Raw genomic sequence first — 17,396 nt, forward strand, 5'->3', positions numbered from 1 at the left:
TGCACTGTGTTGGCACTGCTGGCTGTGCTGTGCATGGGGTGAGCACCTCCTCGTGTCCCTGCAATGCTTCATCTCAGAGCATCCTAATAGAATCATAGAATGGCCCGGGTTGGAAGGGACCTCAAGGATCATGAATCTCCAACCCTCCTGCTACAGGCAGGGCCACCAACCTCCACAATTAAGACCAGGCTGCCCAGGGCCCCGTCCAACCTGGCTTGAACACCTCCAGGGTGTAGAATAGAAGTAATACCAATTTAACAGCTAACACGAGCAAAACCTTCCTTCGGGAGCAATCACACCAAAGCAGAACTGACCAAAGTAAAGAAGCAATTACTCCACTGGCCAAACAGAACCAGCTGATTTGATGTGAAAAATTGGGAAGAATGTGTGAGCACACGGGAAGCAAAAAGTGCTCCTCAAACCCTGCTCACATCCCTTTGAGCAGCACCAGCTTGGAGACGCTGCTGCTCGGTGGTTCACTCATTCACTCTGCACTTTGCAGAGAGGAGGGTGTTTAATTCATTGCAAGCACAACATTGGCTTCAGTTTGGAAAACAGCCCAAAATGCCTCTTCACAAAGCTAATTCTGGTCGCACACACTCAGAGCCCCACAGCTTGCATTTTTATGAGCTCCCTCTGTGGATCTGTGGAAGGATCTGTGCGTTCTTGTGCTGACAAACCCACCCACGCTGCATTTTTTATTTGCAAGCAGATCTTGCATGGTTTGTGTTAGCCCTGATGGAATGGGTTGATATTCCTGGAACCAGCCTTTATGGCATTGCTCTGCAAAGCAGGGCTGGGGCTGCCATGGGGTTGTGCTGCCATGGGGTTGTGCTGCCATGGGGTTGGGGTGCAATGGCTTTGCCCAGGTGTGGGAACTGCTCAGCTCTGTCACAACAGAAAGCCCAAAGAGCTGAGCTGATGCTGTTGGGTTACGGTGAGCCAGCAATGAAGGCGGGAGCAGACCATGGGTCTCCTGCCCATCTAGTACCCTGGAATTGATCTTTGCTGAAGATGCTGGGTCTGACCATCCATAACAGGCCCACCTCCTTGCTTGCCACCCGGAAGCAAGAAAACAGAGCTCTCCAGATCAGAGTGGTTGCTGCCAGCAGGAGGGATGTGGTCATTTCAGGTGCTGTAAAACCAGAATACTCCCAAGCCCTCCTACTGAACTTGAGGGTATACATTAAATATCTTATTCCATACTGAGCAGTTCCGCACTGACCCCTCCAGCCCCATGCCCAGCGAGCCTTCAGTTTTCCCATTGGTGAACCACTTAACAGCATTTCTCCACCTCTGGCAGCTGAGCTGCTCTCTGGCTCCTTGGTTGCTGCTGGGCACCCACAGGTGAAATCAGGGCTCCATCCCCCACCTGCTCTGTGGTGCTGCCCACGCTCAGTAGCTGCCCTCCTTACCATGGGAGGTCACCTGTGGATGCCATGGAGGTGGCAGAACTGGGACTCGGATGCAATTTGGGTTAGCTAAACATTAAGCTATGTCCAGGTGGAAATGAGCACCTGTGACCCGGAGCAACATTCCTGAAATGTGGGTCACGGGATGCTGAGTACAGCTGTGGGCTTCTGGCACTGGAGCAGCTCTACCCACAGCTCAGCTCCATCGATTCTGCTTTGCCTGGAAAGAGCAATCTAAAAATTGCAGTCCTTCCCTAAAGTAGGTGAAATATTTATAATCTCAGCCTCTAGAGGAGACCTTTTGCGTAAGCATCAGCCGCTCCAGCTCCAAAATGCACACACTCCCACAGCCCATCTCACCCTTCTTATCCACAGGAGGGGCACAGGCACCTTTAATTGCATTTGTCTGGAGCGGTTGTCTTTATTTACGGCGCTCAGGCAGCAGAGCGAGGGATTCAGCGGCTGCTTCGCTTTCTGTTGTGCTGGATGCAGTCTGAGCAGTGAAGCTCGGAGCGAGCAGTGGGAGCTGCCCACCTCTTTCTGGGTGAGATGCTGCTCCACCCCACCGCGAGGTGATGCTGGAGGCGGCGGTTCGGACGGTTCTCTCTCCCCACGGGGATGCGCTGAAGTCTCGGGGGGCTCCGGGTGGGCTTCGTGGGTTCCGTACCGCACCGCCCGCCGGAGGAAGGCTCCGCCCGGCCCCGGGAGGCGGCGGCGGTCCCCGGTCCCGGAGGCGGAGTCAGCGGCCGGCGGGCTTCGGAGCCACAGCCCGGGGAGGAGGAGCGGGGAGCGGGGCGGCGGCGGGGCCGGGCTGGGAGCGGGGCCGGGCGGTGCGGGAGCCGCATCTCCGCGGGCCGCCCCGCGCCGCCGCCCAGGATGTGGTGGGACGAGCGGGTATCGGCTCGGTTCCGCAGGAACCTGCAGCCCACCCTCACCTACTGGAGCGTCTTCTTTAGCTTCGGCCTCTGCATCGCCTTTCTGGGGCCCACGCTGCTGGACCTGCGTTGCCAGACGCAGAGCTCGCTCTCGCAGATCACCTGGGTGTTCTTCTCGCAGCAGTTCTGCCTCCTGCTCGGCAGCTGCCTCGGAGGGGTCTTCAAGAGGACGTAAGGGCTGCTTTGCTCTGGGGGGTGGAGGAGCAGCGCTGCCCCTTCGGGTCCGTGGGGCTGAGATGGGCGCGGAGATGCGGGACGGAGGGATGGGGCTGCGGGGCGGCTCCGCTCCCACCCGCACGGAACGACGCGATCCCCGCAGCTCGGGACGGGGACAGCGAAGTTGATGTGAGAACTTCCTAGAGGATGTTTTCCAAATCGTGGATCGAGGGCGTTGCGTTGACCCGGTCTGATAACCCCGGGGTCGGGAGGTGATAACTGGGGGTCGCTGGGACAGCCCACCCCGATCCCACTCTCCAAGGTGTCTTTAGAGCAAATAACGCCCAAGGCTCAGCCCTAAGGGCTGCCATCTGCGTTTGGTCTGAGGTGTGATGGACAGTCGTGCTGTAGGGCGAATCAGCTGATTATTTACATTGTTGGTAATTGTTTGGGCTGTGGCGTAATGCACCTCCATGTGCGTTTCCATACGTCACACGTGTATATTTAACAGGCACGTAAAGGAATCTTGCATAAGTGCTTCATTTCTCTAAGGCACCCGTTTGGAAACGCTTCGTTGAACTCTTGTCTCATGAATTGAGAAGGGAACTGAGTGGGAAGTGTTGGTTGGTGAAGGTGGCACTGGGGCACCAACAGCTGTTGTCCCACTTCATGAGCTGTCCCAGCACTCCTGACCCCAGAGAAGCTGCTGAACGTGGGGCTGAAGTCCTGGAGCACTGCGAGTTCAGAGCATGACGATGGCCCAAATCCCTCTGCAACTCAGAGTCCGTTTTGGTTGCCAGGATGAACTCCAAAATTCCCGCTAGCTTTCAAAGAAGAAATTTTCTCACCAAAAAGCTGGTGCTTGCAGTGCTCGGTGCCCAGCAGCTGCTTTGGCAGAGCAGCCATCACGATGGATGCTCACGACGTGCTCTGCTCTCTGCAAACTCATGCTTGGGGTTTTGCTGAGCTGTACTTGCAGCTCTGGCTCAGAATTCAACTTTTCACGTGGTGCTGTGAAATCATTCCCTTGCGTGAGTGGGGATGGGGTTTGGGGCTCGAAACACCTCCTGGACTTGGGATTCATAGTGGGAGCTGAGCCCTCAGGTGGACCCATCCTGAGGCAGTGCGAAATCCAGGTGTGGGCTCCATGCACCTGCATCCCCTCTTGCATTCCTCACCTTTGCTTTTTCCATTTGGCTGGATGTTATGCTTGCCTTGTGAAGTTGTTCTCCCTCCTTGCTGCTGTGCCACGTGCACTTGTGACAGAAGCACCGTGGTGACCAAGTGCTTGTGCCTCAGTTTGCTTTTTCCCCATCCTGAAGGTGCATTTTTGTGTCCTCCTGCATTTTTGATTTTGGTCTTGGTGTCAGAACAGCCTGAGCTCATCCTATTAGCATTAATAGGAGAGCAGAGGTTGGGAGGGGGGGTGAGGGGGGCTGCTCTGTGCCGGAGCCCTGCACAGGCTCTGCCCAAAGGCACAGCACAGCTGGAGCAGGAGAGGTGTGAGATGGCAGCCCCCAGCCCTCCCCTCATCCTCTTAGGGCTCTGGGTTTTTAATTATTGCTTTTGCAGAGTGGAATTAACCTGATGGTCATTTGTCTTCTTGACTTGAGGGATGTAGAATATGCTTCGTGAGGTCTGGAAAACCATCCTTCATGTCGGAGGGTGCTGCAGGAGCAGTGAGCTGGGGGTTATGTTACTGTGTGTGGGGGGGGAGAAGGCGAGTTTGCTGGCATTGATACAGCACAGCACTGCATCTTATGGAGGTCAGCCTGGACCTCTGGGTGTCAGATGTGGATTCTTTCTTGGGTTGTGATGGAGCCAGGTGTGTCGAGTGCTCCAGGAACCAAAAAAACTGGAAAGATCATTTTCACGATCAGTATTCGTGCTGAAAATCAAAGGAGCTTTTGTGATGCTACTGACCTCCTTTCACACCTGAATGCCTGGGACAGGAGGTGGCTGCAGGCAGGGAGCTCTGCTGGGGACACAGGGCTGGGGAGGTGATGGGTGCTGCATCATGACACTCATCTGGGTGCCCTTAAGGAGGGGCACATCAGTTTCACACCATCCAGATGTGGGGTTCAGAACCACTCTGAAGTCCTGAGGTGTCTCCTTTGAGGATGCTTCCCAAGAGTTTGTCTCTGCAAATACCCCCAGCTGCTGTTAGGGGCTGAGCAGTGCCCTCGAGAGCATCTGGGTGCTGTGCTGGGGGAAGGGATGACCCCTCAGTACCCCCAAAGGCTGGGTGCCCCCCAGACTGTGTACCACTGTCTCGGGGTGCGAGTGTGTGATGAATGTCTTATGGCTGCAGGCAGTTTTTGCACTTTGGGAACATCAAAGCGAGCTATTCAGTGCTTTATAAGGACATCACATTATTTGCAATTAATATTTAACTCCAGTAATGAGTGTGGCACCAGCAGTGCTGGGCCTGCAGGAGGGAAGAGGTGTCTCAGGGATGTCTCGATGCATGTTGCTCCATCACTCCCAGCCTCCCTGCAGGCTCAAGGCTGCTTCCCTCCCATGTGCTCACTGCTTTCCCCGCATGCATCTCACTCCCTGGCTGCAAAACCACATGTGGGATCACTGGGTGCTGTCAGAGGGAGGTCAGCATTTAGGGCTCTGCAAACCATGGGCTCCTGCAGGATGGAGGCTTATAAGCACCTCGTGTCACCGCCTGATAAGGGGCAGCTGTCCTTGTGCTGTTCCTCCCCATGCTGCTGAAGCACAGCACAAGCCACAGGCAGGATGTGGGAGGTCACGTTGCTGCGGGTTTGGGATGAAGGAGGGCTGTGCAGAAGCACAGTGGTGTGCCTGGGGCTGAGCCATCCTGCTGCCCATCACTTCTGCCTCTTTGGGTGTTCCGCTTGCTGGTCCTATGCCCATGTGTTCCCCCAGCTGCTAATTACACCTCATTTCTCTGAGCTGTTGGTCATTGCCCCGGGCTCCTCGCAGGCTGGGAGGTGCCTCTGCTATTTACTCACTGCTGTGACTCTGAAGTCCCATCTTTCTGCTGGCCTCAGTGATTCCAGCTCTCGGCTGTCTGCTCCTCGTTTCCTTCCTTCCTTCCTGCTTTCCCACTTGGCAGCTCAGGCGCAGTGCGGTGCCAACCTGGGCTCTGTTCTGCAGGATGCAGATGCTGCCCGTGCAGAGCACAGCGCAGGGCATGGAGGGAGAATGCAGATCCGTGCAGGTAACAAAGGGAGGTCCTCGTCCCTCTTCTGCCTTGGAATGTGCAGAATGGGTTTCTAGAGGTGGCTCCTCTTCTCCTCAAAAGCTGGCTGAAAGGGACAGGTCTTTGAGGCAGGACATGGCTGTGCTGTGGGGTGGTGGTGGCTGGATGAGGATGCACAGAAGGGAGCAAGTTGCTCAGCATTCCAATTGCAGCATCAGAAGAGCACGTGCTGGAGCAGAGTTAGCACGAGATACAGCCCACGGACACATCCTGTGCCACCAGCTGGCCTAGGGCTGAGAACACAATATAATGCTATGGTGCAGATGTGGCTCTCACGGAGGTAATTCTGTTTTCTTTCCCCTTTCTGCCCCAGGTTGGCTCAGTCACTGTTTGCGCTCTTCGCCTCGTCCCTGGCCATCTCCCTGGTCTTTGCCATCATCCCACTGTGCCACAATGTGGTGGTGCTGGCTGTGGTCATGGCCGTGGCAGGCCTGGCCATGGGCTGCATCGACACCATCTCCAACATGCAGCTGGTGAAGATCTACCAGAAGGACTCTGCCATCTTCCTGCAGGTGAGCACACAGCCCACGACCCCCCCGGCTGTGCTTCCTCCTCTTCCTCCATGACCCCATCCTTGCCTCATCCCACAGGCTCTGCATTTCTTCGTGGGCTTCGGAGCGCTGCTGAGCCCCCTGATAGCCGACCCCTTCCTCTCTGACACCAACTGCATCCTGTCCAATGGCACGGCCAATGCTTCCTCCAACCTGCCCCACATCCGCAAGTCCCTGGTGCCGCACCACCCGGGCAACCTGTCCCACTACGACCTGCCCATGAAAGGCATGGTGGTCACACGCGTCTCCTACGCCTTCTGGATCATGGCCCTCATCAATGTAAGTGGATGGGATCTGGGCGTTCGGGGCGTCGTTGGCAGTGATAAAGGAGGTGTGAGGGCAGATTAGAAACCGAACCAAAGCGCCCAGCAGGGCTGCGTGCATGGCAGCTGCTGATGAGAGAGAAACAGACAGCAGAACTGCTGGGCAGTGACTCTGTGCAGTGCAGGGAAGGATGCTCCCTGCCCAGCAGCAGCTTTAGTTACCTCTGACACTGTGCATGCCGTGGGAAATGTGCTTTTAATTACACCAGGGCATTGCCTACTTTCCCAGTCTGTCTTGAGCAAGGTAATTGAGTTTTTGAGCATTTAATATCTATTTTGAATGTGAGCGTGTGCAGCATGGAAAGGACTCAGCATTCAGTGCTGACACCCCAGGGAAGTGGATGGGATGAGTGAGCTGTAGGAATGGAAACCAGGACCAGCAACTGTGTTGTTATTATTTTTTAAATGGCCAAACCACAGCTCCACGCCCGTTTTCACAGCGTTGTGTGTATCCTGATGGCTGCAATGATTCATTTCCATTCCTTGCTTTGTTTCAAGTCGAAATGTCTCAATTTGACTTTGGCATCAGTGCAAAGTGTAAAGCTGACTCCGTTTTGGTGCTATTGAAGCAAAATGTTTTTGCTGTAGTTATCAGATGAAGTGCTTGGATGACTCTCGGAATGAAAAAAATTTGGCTGGGAGGAAAATTCGGGGCTTTTCATCCAGATTTGGAACAAAAACTACACTTTACAATTCGGTTTCCCACAGAACGGAAATGTCCTCATCCAAAGGGGCTGGAAATTGGGGCAACGTTCCTCTGTAGGGCTGTGCTTGTAAGGACGGTGTCTGTCCTGGGGGAGTGCTGTGCTGGGTTTGGTGCTGGGAGCACCACGGGGAGCGATGCTGGGATCTGAAATGAGAACTGGGAGATGCTGGAGGTGTACCCACACTGAGCAGCAACAGTGCAACAAATCATTGAGCTTGTAATGATTAATACCTGCAAGGGGTGGAGGTGATGTCCCCTTTGGCTCAGTGCACGGAGCTGGAGCACCTGCTGGGAGTGGAAGGGCTGGGATGGGGCAGCTGTGCCTGCAGTGTGGGCCGTCCCAGTGCTGGGTGATGTGTGCCCAAGCAGTGTGTTGGCACTCAGCTCTGTTTGTTCCTCTCCACCTGCCCGTGTAATGAGCAGAGTGCTTCCCAGGACACCCTGTCCCTGTGTTCAGTCTGGGTTTATGGTCAGGCTGTGCCACGGGGTCACAGCTTTTGGGAATCTCCTACCAGAGAGTGGCAGAGCTGAGAGCCATGGGTGACCAACCTATGTCCTGTAGGGTCTGGGCTCTTGTGCACTCAAGGCACGGCCAGCTTTGAGATATCATCTGGATATAGGGAAAGGGAGCAGCTTGCTTTGCAGATGGGATGCGTGCACAGTCCCATTGGGAACTGAGGATCCCCTCCATGCAGGTGCTGGGTGCTCCTGAAGTGCCTGGAGCTGTTATTTCTATGGCCAGTCCCTCTGGTTCGTTTTTCTTTCTTTTTTTTTTTTTTTTTTTTTTTTTTTTTTTTTTTTTGCAAAATTAGCAATTTAAAAGAATAAAATCTGGTCCTGACCTCCGGAAGGATTAGAACTATCAAGCAAATGCATTTTTCTTCCATGGGACCGAACTCACTGTTCCTATTCCCATTGTTCCCAGAACAATGAAGTCCTCATAAATGAATTCAGGCAAGAGAGGCGGGTGTGGGGGGAATTCTCCATACATTTAAATAATGCCACAAGCCAACAAAAAGCAGGAAATTGGAGCTCGAGCTCACACTTGCTCACAGACGTGGAGAAAACAAGAGCTGGGTGGCTGGAGAGTGAGCTGTCACTTAGGATTTCCTGGCTTTCTCCCCATTTGTTGCAGAATAAACACCACTCAGTTGCAGGGAGGAGGAGGCTGCTCAGGGGCAGACCCAGCTTTTCATTTACTTCCCTCTATTTTCATTCCCCTGAGAAAGAGCAGTCCCTCTGGGTTTGCAGGCACCACCAAGTCGGGGTGCATGCAGGGTGTCCCAAGGGCAGATCTGAGCTCACTGTGTTTCGTCCCTATGTGGGGACACTGAACGCTGGCACAGCCCATGCAGTGCTGACCCTGGGGTGTGGGTGTCATGCAGCTGTGGATTAGAGGGTGCTTGCATCCCAGGTCCTGCAGCATAGGCTGGGCTCAGGGGCTGTTTGCAGCTGTCTGGCTGCAGCTGTCGGCCTGGGAACCAGGAGCTCATCTCTCATGAGATGCTGAGCAACCCCTGCTAATGGCTGGGCAAAGCAGGTCTTGGAGCAGCTTGCTTGTTCCCCACAGTTCCAGCCAGAGGACTCTCGTTCATACCTCTCTGCTCTCCATGGGCAAAACCTATTTTATTATTCTTTGGGTAAAAGCAGACGTGCATTGATGGAGTTGGATGGTGACTCCTGGAGGTGTCCAAGGAACCCAGAGACGTGGCACTGAAGGATGCGCTTAGCAAGGATGGGTTGGGCTTCCCAAAAGGCCCTTGTGAATGAGGAACTGTTTGTGTCAGCTGTGCATTGCCCTTACCTGCCCCTCTCTGCTCCTCCTCAGCTGCCGGTGCCCATCGCCGTGTTCTTCCTGCTCTACAAGGAGCGCATGGTGCCGTGCTTCAATAGCAGCAGCCACCCACTGCTGTCAGCAGATGAACTGGCAATGGAAGCACGTCCCGTGGAGAAGGACGACCTGTCCACCTCTGTGCACAGAGCCCACGCTGCAGGAGGTGAGCTGCAGGCACCTCGCTTATGGTTCTGGGGAGCAGGGGGTGAGCTGAGGGAGAAAAAGCCTTCTTTTCTGCATGTCTCCGTGGTGGTTAACAAGTGAGCTTAATTGCTATTGTCTAAGGAGAAAACTTTCCAAAACATACGTGAACGTAATCCAAAAGTGCCCGAATGATCCCATCCGTTTGGTGCCCAATTGCCTTCAGATCTGATGGGGCTGCAGGGATTCCAGGCTGCTCTCCTGCGAGCTGCCCTGAAATTAAACCCACGCTACCAGGTCGCGTGGGCACAAGTGAAAGTTCTGCCCCTCTATTTCCTTCTGGTTTTCCGTCAGGTTTAGAGCTCCTCTGTCTGCTCCATGTGAAAGCAGTGATTGCTGCAGAATGCTGACTGGTATGAATCTGAGAGGTGTGAGGACAGTGCTCTTGTTTGAGACAAAGGTAAACACCAGCAATAGCCTGAACTGGTGACTACAGCCCGTTCGGTGGGCAACATCACCTTGTTCTCTGCTGCCCAAGAGGAACGTTATCCAAGTAAATCCTCCAGCTGAACGGTGAATCTCTGAAGCAGCCACATCTTCAGTTGTGCGCAGAGCGCTGTTGCAGGTGTGGCTGCTTCACCCCAACAATACAATTTTAGGGAATGCTGGAAAGAAGTGGAGGCAGCTGGAGATGTGCTGAGGTGCTGCAAGGAATGCACCTGAAGGTGTGGGTTCTCTGGTGTCTAGTAAGGTTGTGTTCATCTACCAGCACTCCCCTTAGCTGAGACATTAAGGGTTTCTTTCCTCAACCCAGCTGCCCCTTCTCATACAATCCACATTCTTCTCATCTCCATCCTTTTCTTACACACATTTGAGAGCAGCCCTTAGAGAAGCAGGACAGCTGCATGGCTGACTACTGTGATCTGTGACAGACGTTTCTGTGCTGGCAAAATCCCTCATTTCCCTATAGAAGTGGTGAGAATTTCCTCTTTGCCAGTGCAGGAACAGTCAACGGCATGGTGTGAGCCTGAGGATGGGACAGCTGGGCACACCAGGGTGCTGAGTCCCAGCTGGTTTGGACAGACTCGTGTTCTCAGTGGTTGTCAGAGGAGGTGACAGCAGACCGTGTGTTTATCACCTTTTTTCCCAGAGTTGGCTTGTTTGGTTCAGTACCTTTTAGCTGAGAAATGTGAGCTGCCCTGGGCAGGACTCTGGTGTGCCTGTACCATGTGTGAGGAGCTCTGAGGATGAGTGCTGTGGTTGAACGGGTTTATTTCTTTTAAGAACGGGAGCAGCAACGTGGAGCTCCTAAATGGGAAGGGAAGCATAAGCAGCTTTTTGCAAGCTAAGGAGCAAATATCCTAGAGAGCTGGGATCCCAGTCTGTGGGCAGTCAGCCTATGATCATAGCTGTATCCCTTCTGAAGGTTTAGGTAGGTTAAAATTAAAAAATAAAAGACATTGTGCTGGCAGAGGTTAGCAGCACTGCACGTTGTTCACAGTCCCTTTGAATCTCTGTCCTGCAGCAGAGCACAAAACAAATCCCCAGTGTGGGCTGGCAACTACCCAGCCCCAGGGGGACGTTCCAGCTAAGTTTGCTTTGCATTGTTTTTCACCAGGTCATGATGACTTGTTTAGCTGCTGCCAAAGCAAAAACTTCAGAGGGGCTTCTTACACCTACTTCGCAGTCCACATCACCGGGGCTCTTGTTCTCTTCATGACTGATGGGATTGTGGTGAGTTCAGCCGATAGAAGGATCTTGTCTGAGCAAAGCTATATGGCTTTCTTCCTTCCACATCACTTGCAACAGCCCATACCCAGAGACACCCACGTGTCCCCTGTGTGCAGTGGGCTGGACCTGATGCTCTGTCTGTGCAGCAGAGGGGTTCCCAAGGTAGCTCATTAAAAGCTGATGGCTCTGGCTGACGTGTTCCCTGCTTCTTGGGAGGGTTGTGTACCTTCTCCTAGGCAGCTAGATGGCTACTGCTACTCTCCTAGCCAGGGTAGAGCTGGAGTTGTGATGGTGTCCTTGCAGGCAGTGGAATTCTCTTCTCACTTTAGCCAGGGTGTAAAAACAGCTTTACATTGTAAGAAACGGAGGTTCTTTGCTTGATGGGTCCAAGAGGAAAGCGTGCATGCAGCCTCTCTTGGCCTGACAGCACATCCCCCAGCAGGGCAGTCACAGGAGGCTCATAGTGCTCCTCCAGATGAGGAGGGCTCATGTGGCTGCTGCTCCTTCAAGCAGGTTTGTCTCAGTCTACTCGTGGTAAAATCCTGCTGAATCTCACTAAGGCCTTAAACAGGATCCGGGAAGATGAGTGGGGTTACATCGAGCAGCTGTCAGAGACAGAACCTCTCTAGGGCTTCCATCTTCAAGGATGATTTACTCTGAGTTCTTACTTGAGATGTGTTCAGAGTATGCAATTCTAAGACAGTCCTAGGGGAAGAGAGCATCTCCATGGGGAAGAGCTTAGCACGCCTTCTGCCTAGTGCAGCTGCTCTGTGGTGCCCTTTTAGGGGTGTCTCAGTCCTGTGTTCTACTTCTGTGTCCAGCTGCAAACTCTTGGGAATAAGGTTCACCGTAGCAAATCCGTAGGCAGACTCTCCTGTGCTGTACTGTCAATATTGAAGGACAGGTTAAAGTTAACATTGCAAAGCCTGGAGATCATCACATCACCACGATGTGCTGTTCTGCCTTCCCCACAGGGAGAATACTCGGGCTTCATTTACAGCTACGCCGTGGAAGAGCCTCTCTCTGTAGTGCACAAGGTGGCTGGCTACCTGCCCAGCCTCTTCTGGGGATTCATCACACTGGGCAGGCTCATCTCCATCCCCGTGTCCTACAGAATGAAGCCAGCAACCATGGTCTTCATCAATGTGGTAAGGCTATTCCTACCTTCCTCCTGCTTGCTGTCTAGTTTCGATGCCATACCTGGGGTAGCTTCGCACCAGGCACCGTGACAAGCACAGCACTGGGGTGAGCTGCATCACCATCTCTATGTGAGTGTGAGTGACGTGCAGGAGGGAGCTAACACCTGCAGCGTGGTTGTACTGCTTTTCTGAGCTTGAGGTTTCTGAAAGCAACTAGTAAACCATCTGCCAACTTCATTTATTTTCACATCATCTTCTCTGGCATCCACAGGGAAATCAATGTCTGTGTCAGCCATGGGGAAAGGAAGGCAGCTAGCTTGAAAGTTCTCTGCATAAACTTTACTGGTTGTCAAACAAATCAATGTTACGTTTGCTTGCTTAAATTAATAAAATGTATGCACCTGAAGAAAGGGGATGGAACCCTGAGAGGATATAGGAGAGATGCACAGAAGGATATGACAGACAGCAGGGAGGGAACTGGTCCCATTTCCCCATCATGAAGAGATGGCAGTTAATTTACAATTTATTTAAACCAGAAGTTATTCTGGTGGCAGGTTTTACTGCTAATAAACAAAACAGAGTGGTGACAATGCACATCGGGACCTTCTGAAGCCTTATGCTAATATCTGTTGCTGACAAATGAGGAAGCCTGCCTGGCACCTTATTGCTGGTCACTTTGTCAACTAAATCTATATACCAACAGCTACAGCAAAGTGCTTTGCCCTTATTTTTAAAATGAGTATAACCACCTCCTGTTTCAGAATGTAGTCACTAGTGTGGTGACAAGGGAGCAGGGAAGGCTCAGCCCCATCAGCTCTAGGTCAGGTATGTGGCATGAGCCTCACCTCGACCGGCTTTATCACTTTCTGAGCTGTTTGACTGCACTCTAAAACCTGAGGACAAGACATTTTAGCAGCTGCTCATGTTTGGAGAGATAAGGGAGGAGCCTCCAACTCTTAACGGAAGCCTCCTCACTTCCTTTTAAAGGCAATAACATCACCCAAGGACAAAAACACGCATTTCATGCAGTGCTTGCTTGTTGGTACTGCTGCATGTAGTCAGACAGAGCAGCTCGTGGCAGTCAGTCCATCATCATAGCAAATTCAGTTTGAATTCAATTTCTTTACAATCCAAATTGCTCCTGTTTATATGCAAATACCCATCACCAGGGCATGAATATTTAAGGTCTCTTAAGTTGGTACAGAAGAGCTCCCTCTGCTGCCTCCCTGTGCCACGGTTACCAGCACAGTTCTTGCTATTATTGTATACTGCAGCACGACAGAAGCGAGGGCAGGTTTGGTTTAATGCCTTTGGCACTTTGGCTTTACTCTTCCTGTGAGAGGTGGGGTGTGAGAAGTTATGGAGCGACTGAACTCTTCAGCCTGCTGAGCAAGACTTGTTAATGATCGAGACTGCTGCCTCCACAATATTTACTTCATTTTAATTCAGCATTTGCCCTCCTGCTGACTCTGTGCTTGTTGCTTACAGATTGGAGTCCTGATAACCTTCCTCCTGCTCCTGATTTTCTCCTCCAGCGTCGTCTTCTTGTTTGTGGGGACAGCATCTCTGGGTCTGTTTCTCAGCAGCACTTTCCCCAGCATGCTCGCCTACACTGAGGACATCCTGCAGTACAAAGGTGAGTGGGGACCTGGGCACACCTGGCAGACTCTGAAAGCAGGCAGGTGCTCAAGCCTAGAGCTCAGGTCCTGTGACACCCAGCAAGTCCCCCCTCCTGCTTCAGGGATGCTTAGGAGGATTAGAAGAAAGGTCTGTTTTTGAATACCATCTTCATTTGAGCTTGTAGTTGGAAAAGCTGACTGCACAAATCCCGGATTTGCTGCACTAATAACTCCCACAGGCAGGGATCCAGACTGCTGCTTAGTTTCCTGCAGCTTCAGGGCTCTCAGACAAGAACGTCCGTTCTGAAAGCATCATCCAGGTTATCAGTGAACTGAAAATCCCAGAGCTTGGCCAGCTCCTACAGGAGGTCACTGCCAACCTCAGCCTCTGGGATAAGCGATACAGAAGAATGAAAATCTTTTCAGCAAGAAGCAACAGCACTTCTGCTGATGGGGACAAGTGACAGATGTTTTTTGTATTAACGTTGTTACTTCTCTGACTCCCACGAGTCAGTCTCACCGTTAGATGGAAACTTCCACTCTGCAATTTAAAGTGGTTACAGGCTGGTCCTGCTGGCTGTCACTATCACTTGTGCTGTTTCTTTTCAGGCTGTGCCACAACTGTGTTAGTGACAGGAGCTGGAATTGGAGAGATGGTACTACAGCTGCTGGTGGGATCGGTAAGCGTGGGCAAAGGGAGAAGATGAGGAGTGCCAAAACCTGCCTGAACTTCACTAGAATTCTTAGTGCAGGTTTTAGACAGCTGCTGCAAGAGCACTGTCTTACCCTCGAGCTGTCAAAAAGTAAAGCTCTCACCAAGTGCCAATTAGGTGTTGAAATGCTGCGATGACACATCTGCTGCTTTTTCTTTTCTCTCCAATTGCAGATTATACACGATCAGGGCAGCTACAGTTTCCTAGTCTGCGGGATGATCTTTGGAGGCTTGGCCTTTACCTTCTATGCTTTCCTCTTGTTTTTCCACAGGATATACCCCAAGCCCTCAACAGGTAAGAAAGCACCAGCACTCAGCCCTGCTTTATAATGAGAGGAAGAATGGCATATGCATCAACACATAACCAGGGTGCAGCACTTCAGCAAAATGAAAGGAAATGTTTATTTTACTGCTGCTTCCTGTCCCCTCTTCCTGCTTTGACTTGCCCACAAAGCCTTGGCAGCCACAGCTCAGGGTTTGCTTTCTTTGCAGTTGGAGGAACAAGGGAAAAGAAAGGAACAATCTGTGGATATCACAGAGGAGCTACAAACCAAGTAGGATACTTGCTGTGCTAGCACCACTGTGCTACTGCATAGCTAGCAGGAGCAAGCCCTACTAGGGAGGAATTGTCTGTGTGCAGTCTGTCCTGGGTTTTAGCCAGGGAACAAGCTGCCATCCAAAGGGAGCTGTCAAGATTTCTCTTACTCCTTTATCAGTCTACATGCACTATATTCCTTCCTCAAGCACCTTTTATAAAAGGAACACTGCATAACTTACCCAGGCTACTGGAAATTGAGGCCTTTCTTCCATGATCAGCAAAGCAAAACGAGTGGGATGGGCTGGATGATAGAATTGGCAATTTCAGATGAAGTACCTAACGTCCATTTTGCAGATATGGATGCTGTCTCACCTGACAAACCAGCAGTAATGGATGACACCGGACAGTATCAGCGCTGAAGAAGTGGCCATGCCCTGGAGAAGCAATAAAACAGCACACAATTAAGCAGTACTATTAAGGATGATTTTGCACTTAATGACTAAATCGTACAAGTTTCCTACAATCAAAAGCACATTAGATTGGGTAAGTCAGAATCAAGAAAACAACCTCAAACAACACAGCAAGCTCAGCACAAGTTGCCTGTGCCACATGGACCAAAAAGACTGTAAACATCAGAATGACCCTATACCCAAAAGGCTATGAATAGGGCAGGGATGATGTTGAACTCCTGCAAATGAGCTTTCACACAAATCCAGGATGGAGGGTGGGAACAAAGAAGGTCTGTTTGTTCCAGATGTAGGACTTTGACCATCTCTTGGCTTAAGTCATTGAACTCGACAGGTGTTTTTTTTTTCTGGTCTGTAAAGTACAGGAAGCCTTAAAAACGTACAGCACAATACTGGCTTTTAATTCCTTCTTGGTGCAACACATGAGTATATGCAATCACCAGGAATACTTCCAGAAAAATTATGCCATTGGTAGAACCCACCAAGTGCACAGTGGTAGCAGGATCTATCTATATTTGCACAGTTGATTCTTGTATAATACACAGTACCAGACCCGTTCACTAAGACAGTGTCTTATTCAGCATGCTGGGGCCTCTTGATTATTAAAATCATTAGCTTTTTTCTTTTTTTTTTTTTTTAAAGAGTCAAGAATGAGTTATGAGTTGTGATGGTTTGTTTTGCTTTAAGTCGTTATTTTAGCTGCTACAGTTGCAGTGTTTTTTTAGGGCAGTTTTATTTCTAGCTTCCAGTTGAAGCTTAAACAGAGGTATTTGGGAGCCAGACTCCAGCTGCTTAATCTGTGCAATACTTATTATAAAAGGTGCCTTCTGTAAGGTACTCTTATACCCCCATGCATGGCCTTTTACAAGCGATGAAGAAAGGACTGGCTTTAGGAGAATGTAAAGCTACACGCATCTATTTCTTCAGTGAGTGACTGGACATGTACTTTTTGCTTCAACTGCTGTATGTGGATGTACATATGTACGTGTGTATATAAAGCTGTGTTTAATTAAAGGTGATTTATTGATTGCTAGATTCTCAGCATGACTGGACTCGGATAACTGAAGCCTCTGGGGCCAGGATTATCTGCTGCTACCTCCACCAGTTCTGCTCTCACATTTAGACTGAATCTAACAGAATTTCTATTTTTCCAAGCAGCAGCTCTTACCTCCCATCACTACCTTCCATAGAAACCCTCTCTGAAGGGAAGTCTTGCTGACCTGCCCTTAACTCATGGCTGTACTTCAGGAGCCCTTCTCACTGGACCCAAAGCAGTAATTCTTCTCTAGAGCCACAGGATGTCACTGTTACTCTCCTTGACACAGCTGGGATGAAAAATAAGGGGTGAACTACAAAACCCAGTTGTAGGGGAAAAAAAAACAACCACCAAAACCTGTCATTACTAAAGCTCCTCCCCCTATGAGAGCATTCTCTCCATTGCTGTAGAGGAAATGAGCATGAAACAAACTGAGAAAGTTCGTTTCGAAAGACATCATACCAAGTGCTGTTAGCTAATTAACAAAAATAATCTGACTGTGGCTTTGCAGATGGGTGATACCAAGCTAAATGCTATTTTCAGAGCGGTGTTTCTTTTGGTTAAGGCATGCTTTGCAACTCCAACTCCCTCTCTGCCATTATCACTACGTAAAGAAAGCAGCCACTCACCAGAAGATCTTCACCAGGAGGTGCAGGTGGCTGATCTGGCCCAAAGGGAGTCTGGCACTGCAAAGCTGGCACCAGCAGCCTCGTCTCCATTCAAGCAAAATGTGAGGGATCCTCTGCCTCTGTGAACAAGACAGGTTAGCTCAAGGTCTGATCAACTCTCTCATTAGCACAGAGTCATTAGCACAGAGTCATTAGCACAGAGTCCTTAGCACAGAGTCATTAGCACAGAGTCCTT

General features: G+C 51.1%; 2 protein-coding genes across 4 annotated transcripts in view; one reads left to right on the forward strand and one right to left on the reverse strand.

Moving 5' to 3' along the window:
- The first annotated feature begins 2,145 nt into the window (after positions 1-2,145).
- SLC60A1 (solute carrier family 60 member 1) lies at positions 2,146-16,537 on the forward strand. Its single transcript, XM_031557019.2, has 10 exons — positions 2,146-2,518; positions 6,049-6,247; positions 6,326-6,565; positions 9,144-9,312; positions 10,909-11,024; positions 11,996-12,169; positions 13,649-13,796; positions 14,389-14,459; positions 14,666-14,786; positions 15,384-16,537. Exons 1-10 carry the CDS (start codon positions 2,289-2,291, stop codon positions 15,446-15,448), a joined length of 1,533 nt encoding a protein of 510 aa, XP_031412879.2. The 5' UTR covers positions 2,146-2,288; the 3' UTR covers positions 15,449-16,537.
- Positions 8,071-17,396, reverse strand: part of ELK4 (ETS transcription factor ELK4) — a 37,161-nt gene continuing 27,835 nt past the window's right edge. Inside the window, exons 6-7 of one of the 3 annotated variants that reach the window (XR_014879915.1) lie at positions 15,269-17,280; positions 8,071-11,905 (exon numbers count right to left, since the gene is read on the reverse strand). The gene's annotated coding sequence lies outside the window, so the exon portion shown is untranslated. Of the gene's footprint in view, positions 17,281-17,396 lie in introns of all 3 variants that reach the window. The other 2 variants (XR_014879914.1, XR_014879913.1) reach the window with 2 other exon arrangements.

Source organism: Meleagris gallopavo, chromosome 28, assembly GCF_905368555.1.
Source record: "Meleagris gallopavo chromosome 28, MGAL_WU_HG_1.1, whole genome shotgun sequence".
In the NCBI taxonomy this organism is placed as follows: domain Eukaryota; kingdom Metazoa; phylum Chordata; class Aves; order Galliformes; family Phasianidae; genus Meleagris; species Meleagris gallopavo.

Bases quoted from the DNA above. Each gene is read 5' to 3' on its own strand.
- SLC60A1 (XM_031557019.2), top strand. From the start codon at position 2,289: ATGTGGTGGGACGAGCGGGTATCGGCTCGGTTCCGCAGGAACCTGCAG. The intron at 6,248-6,325 runs GTGAGCACACAG...CTCATCCCACAG, and splicing joins ACTCTGCCATCTTCCTGCAG to GCTCTGCATTTCTTCGTGGG. The intron at 9,313-10,908 runs GTGAGCTGCAGG...GTTTTTCACCAG, and splicing joins CAGAGCCCACGCTGCAGGAG to GTCATGATGACTTGTTTAGC.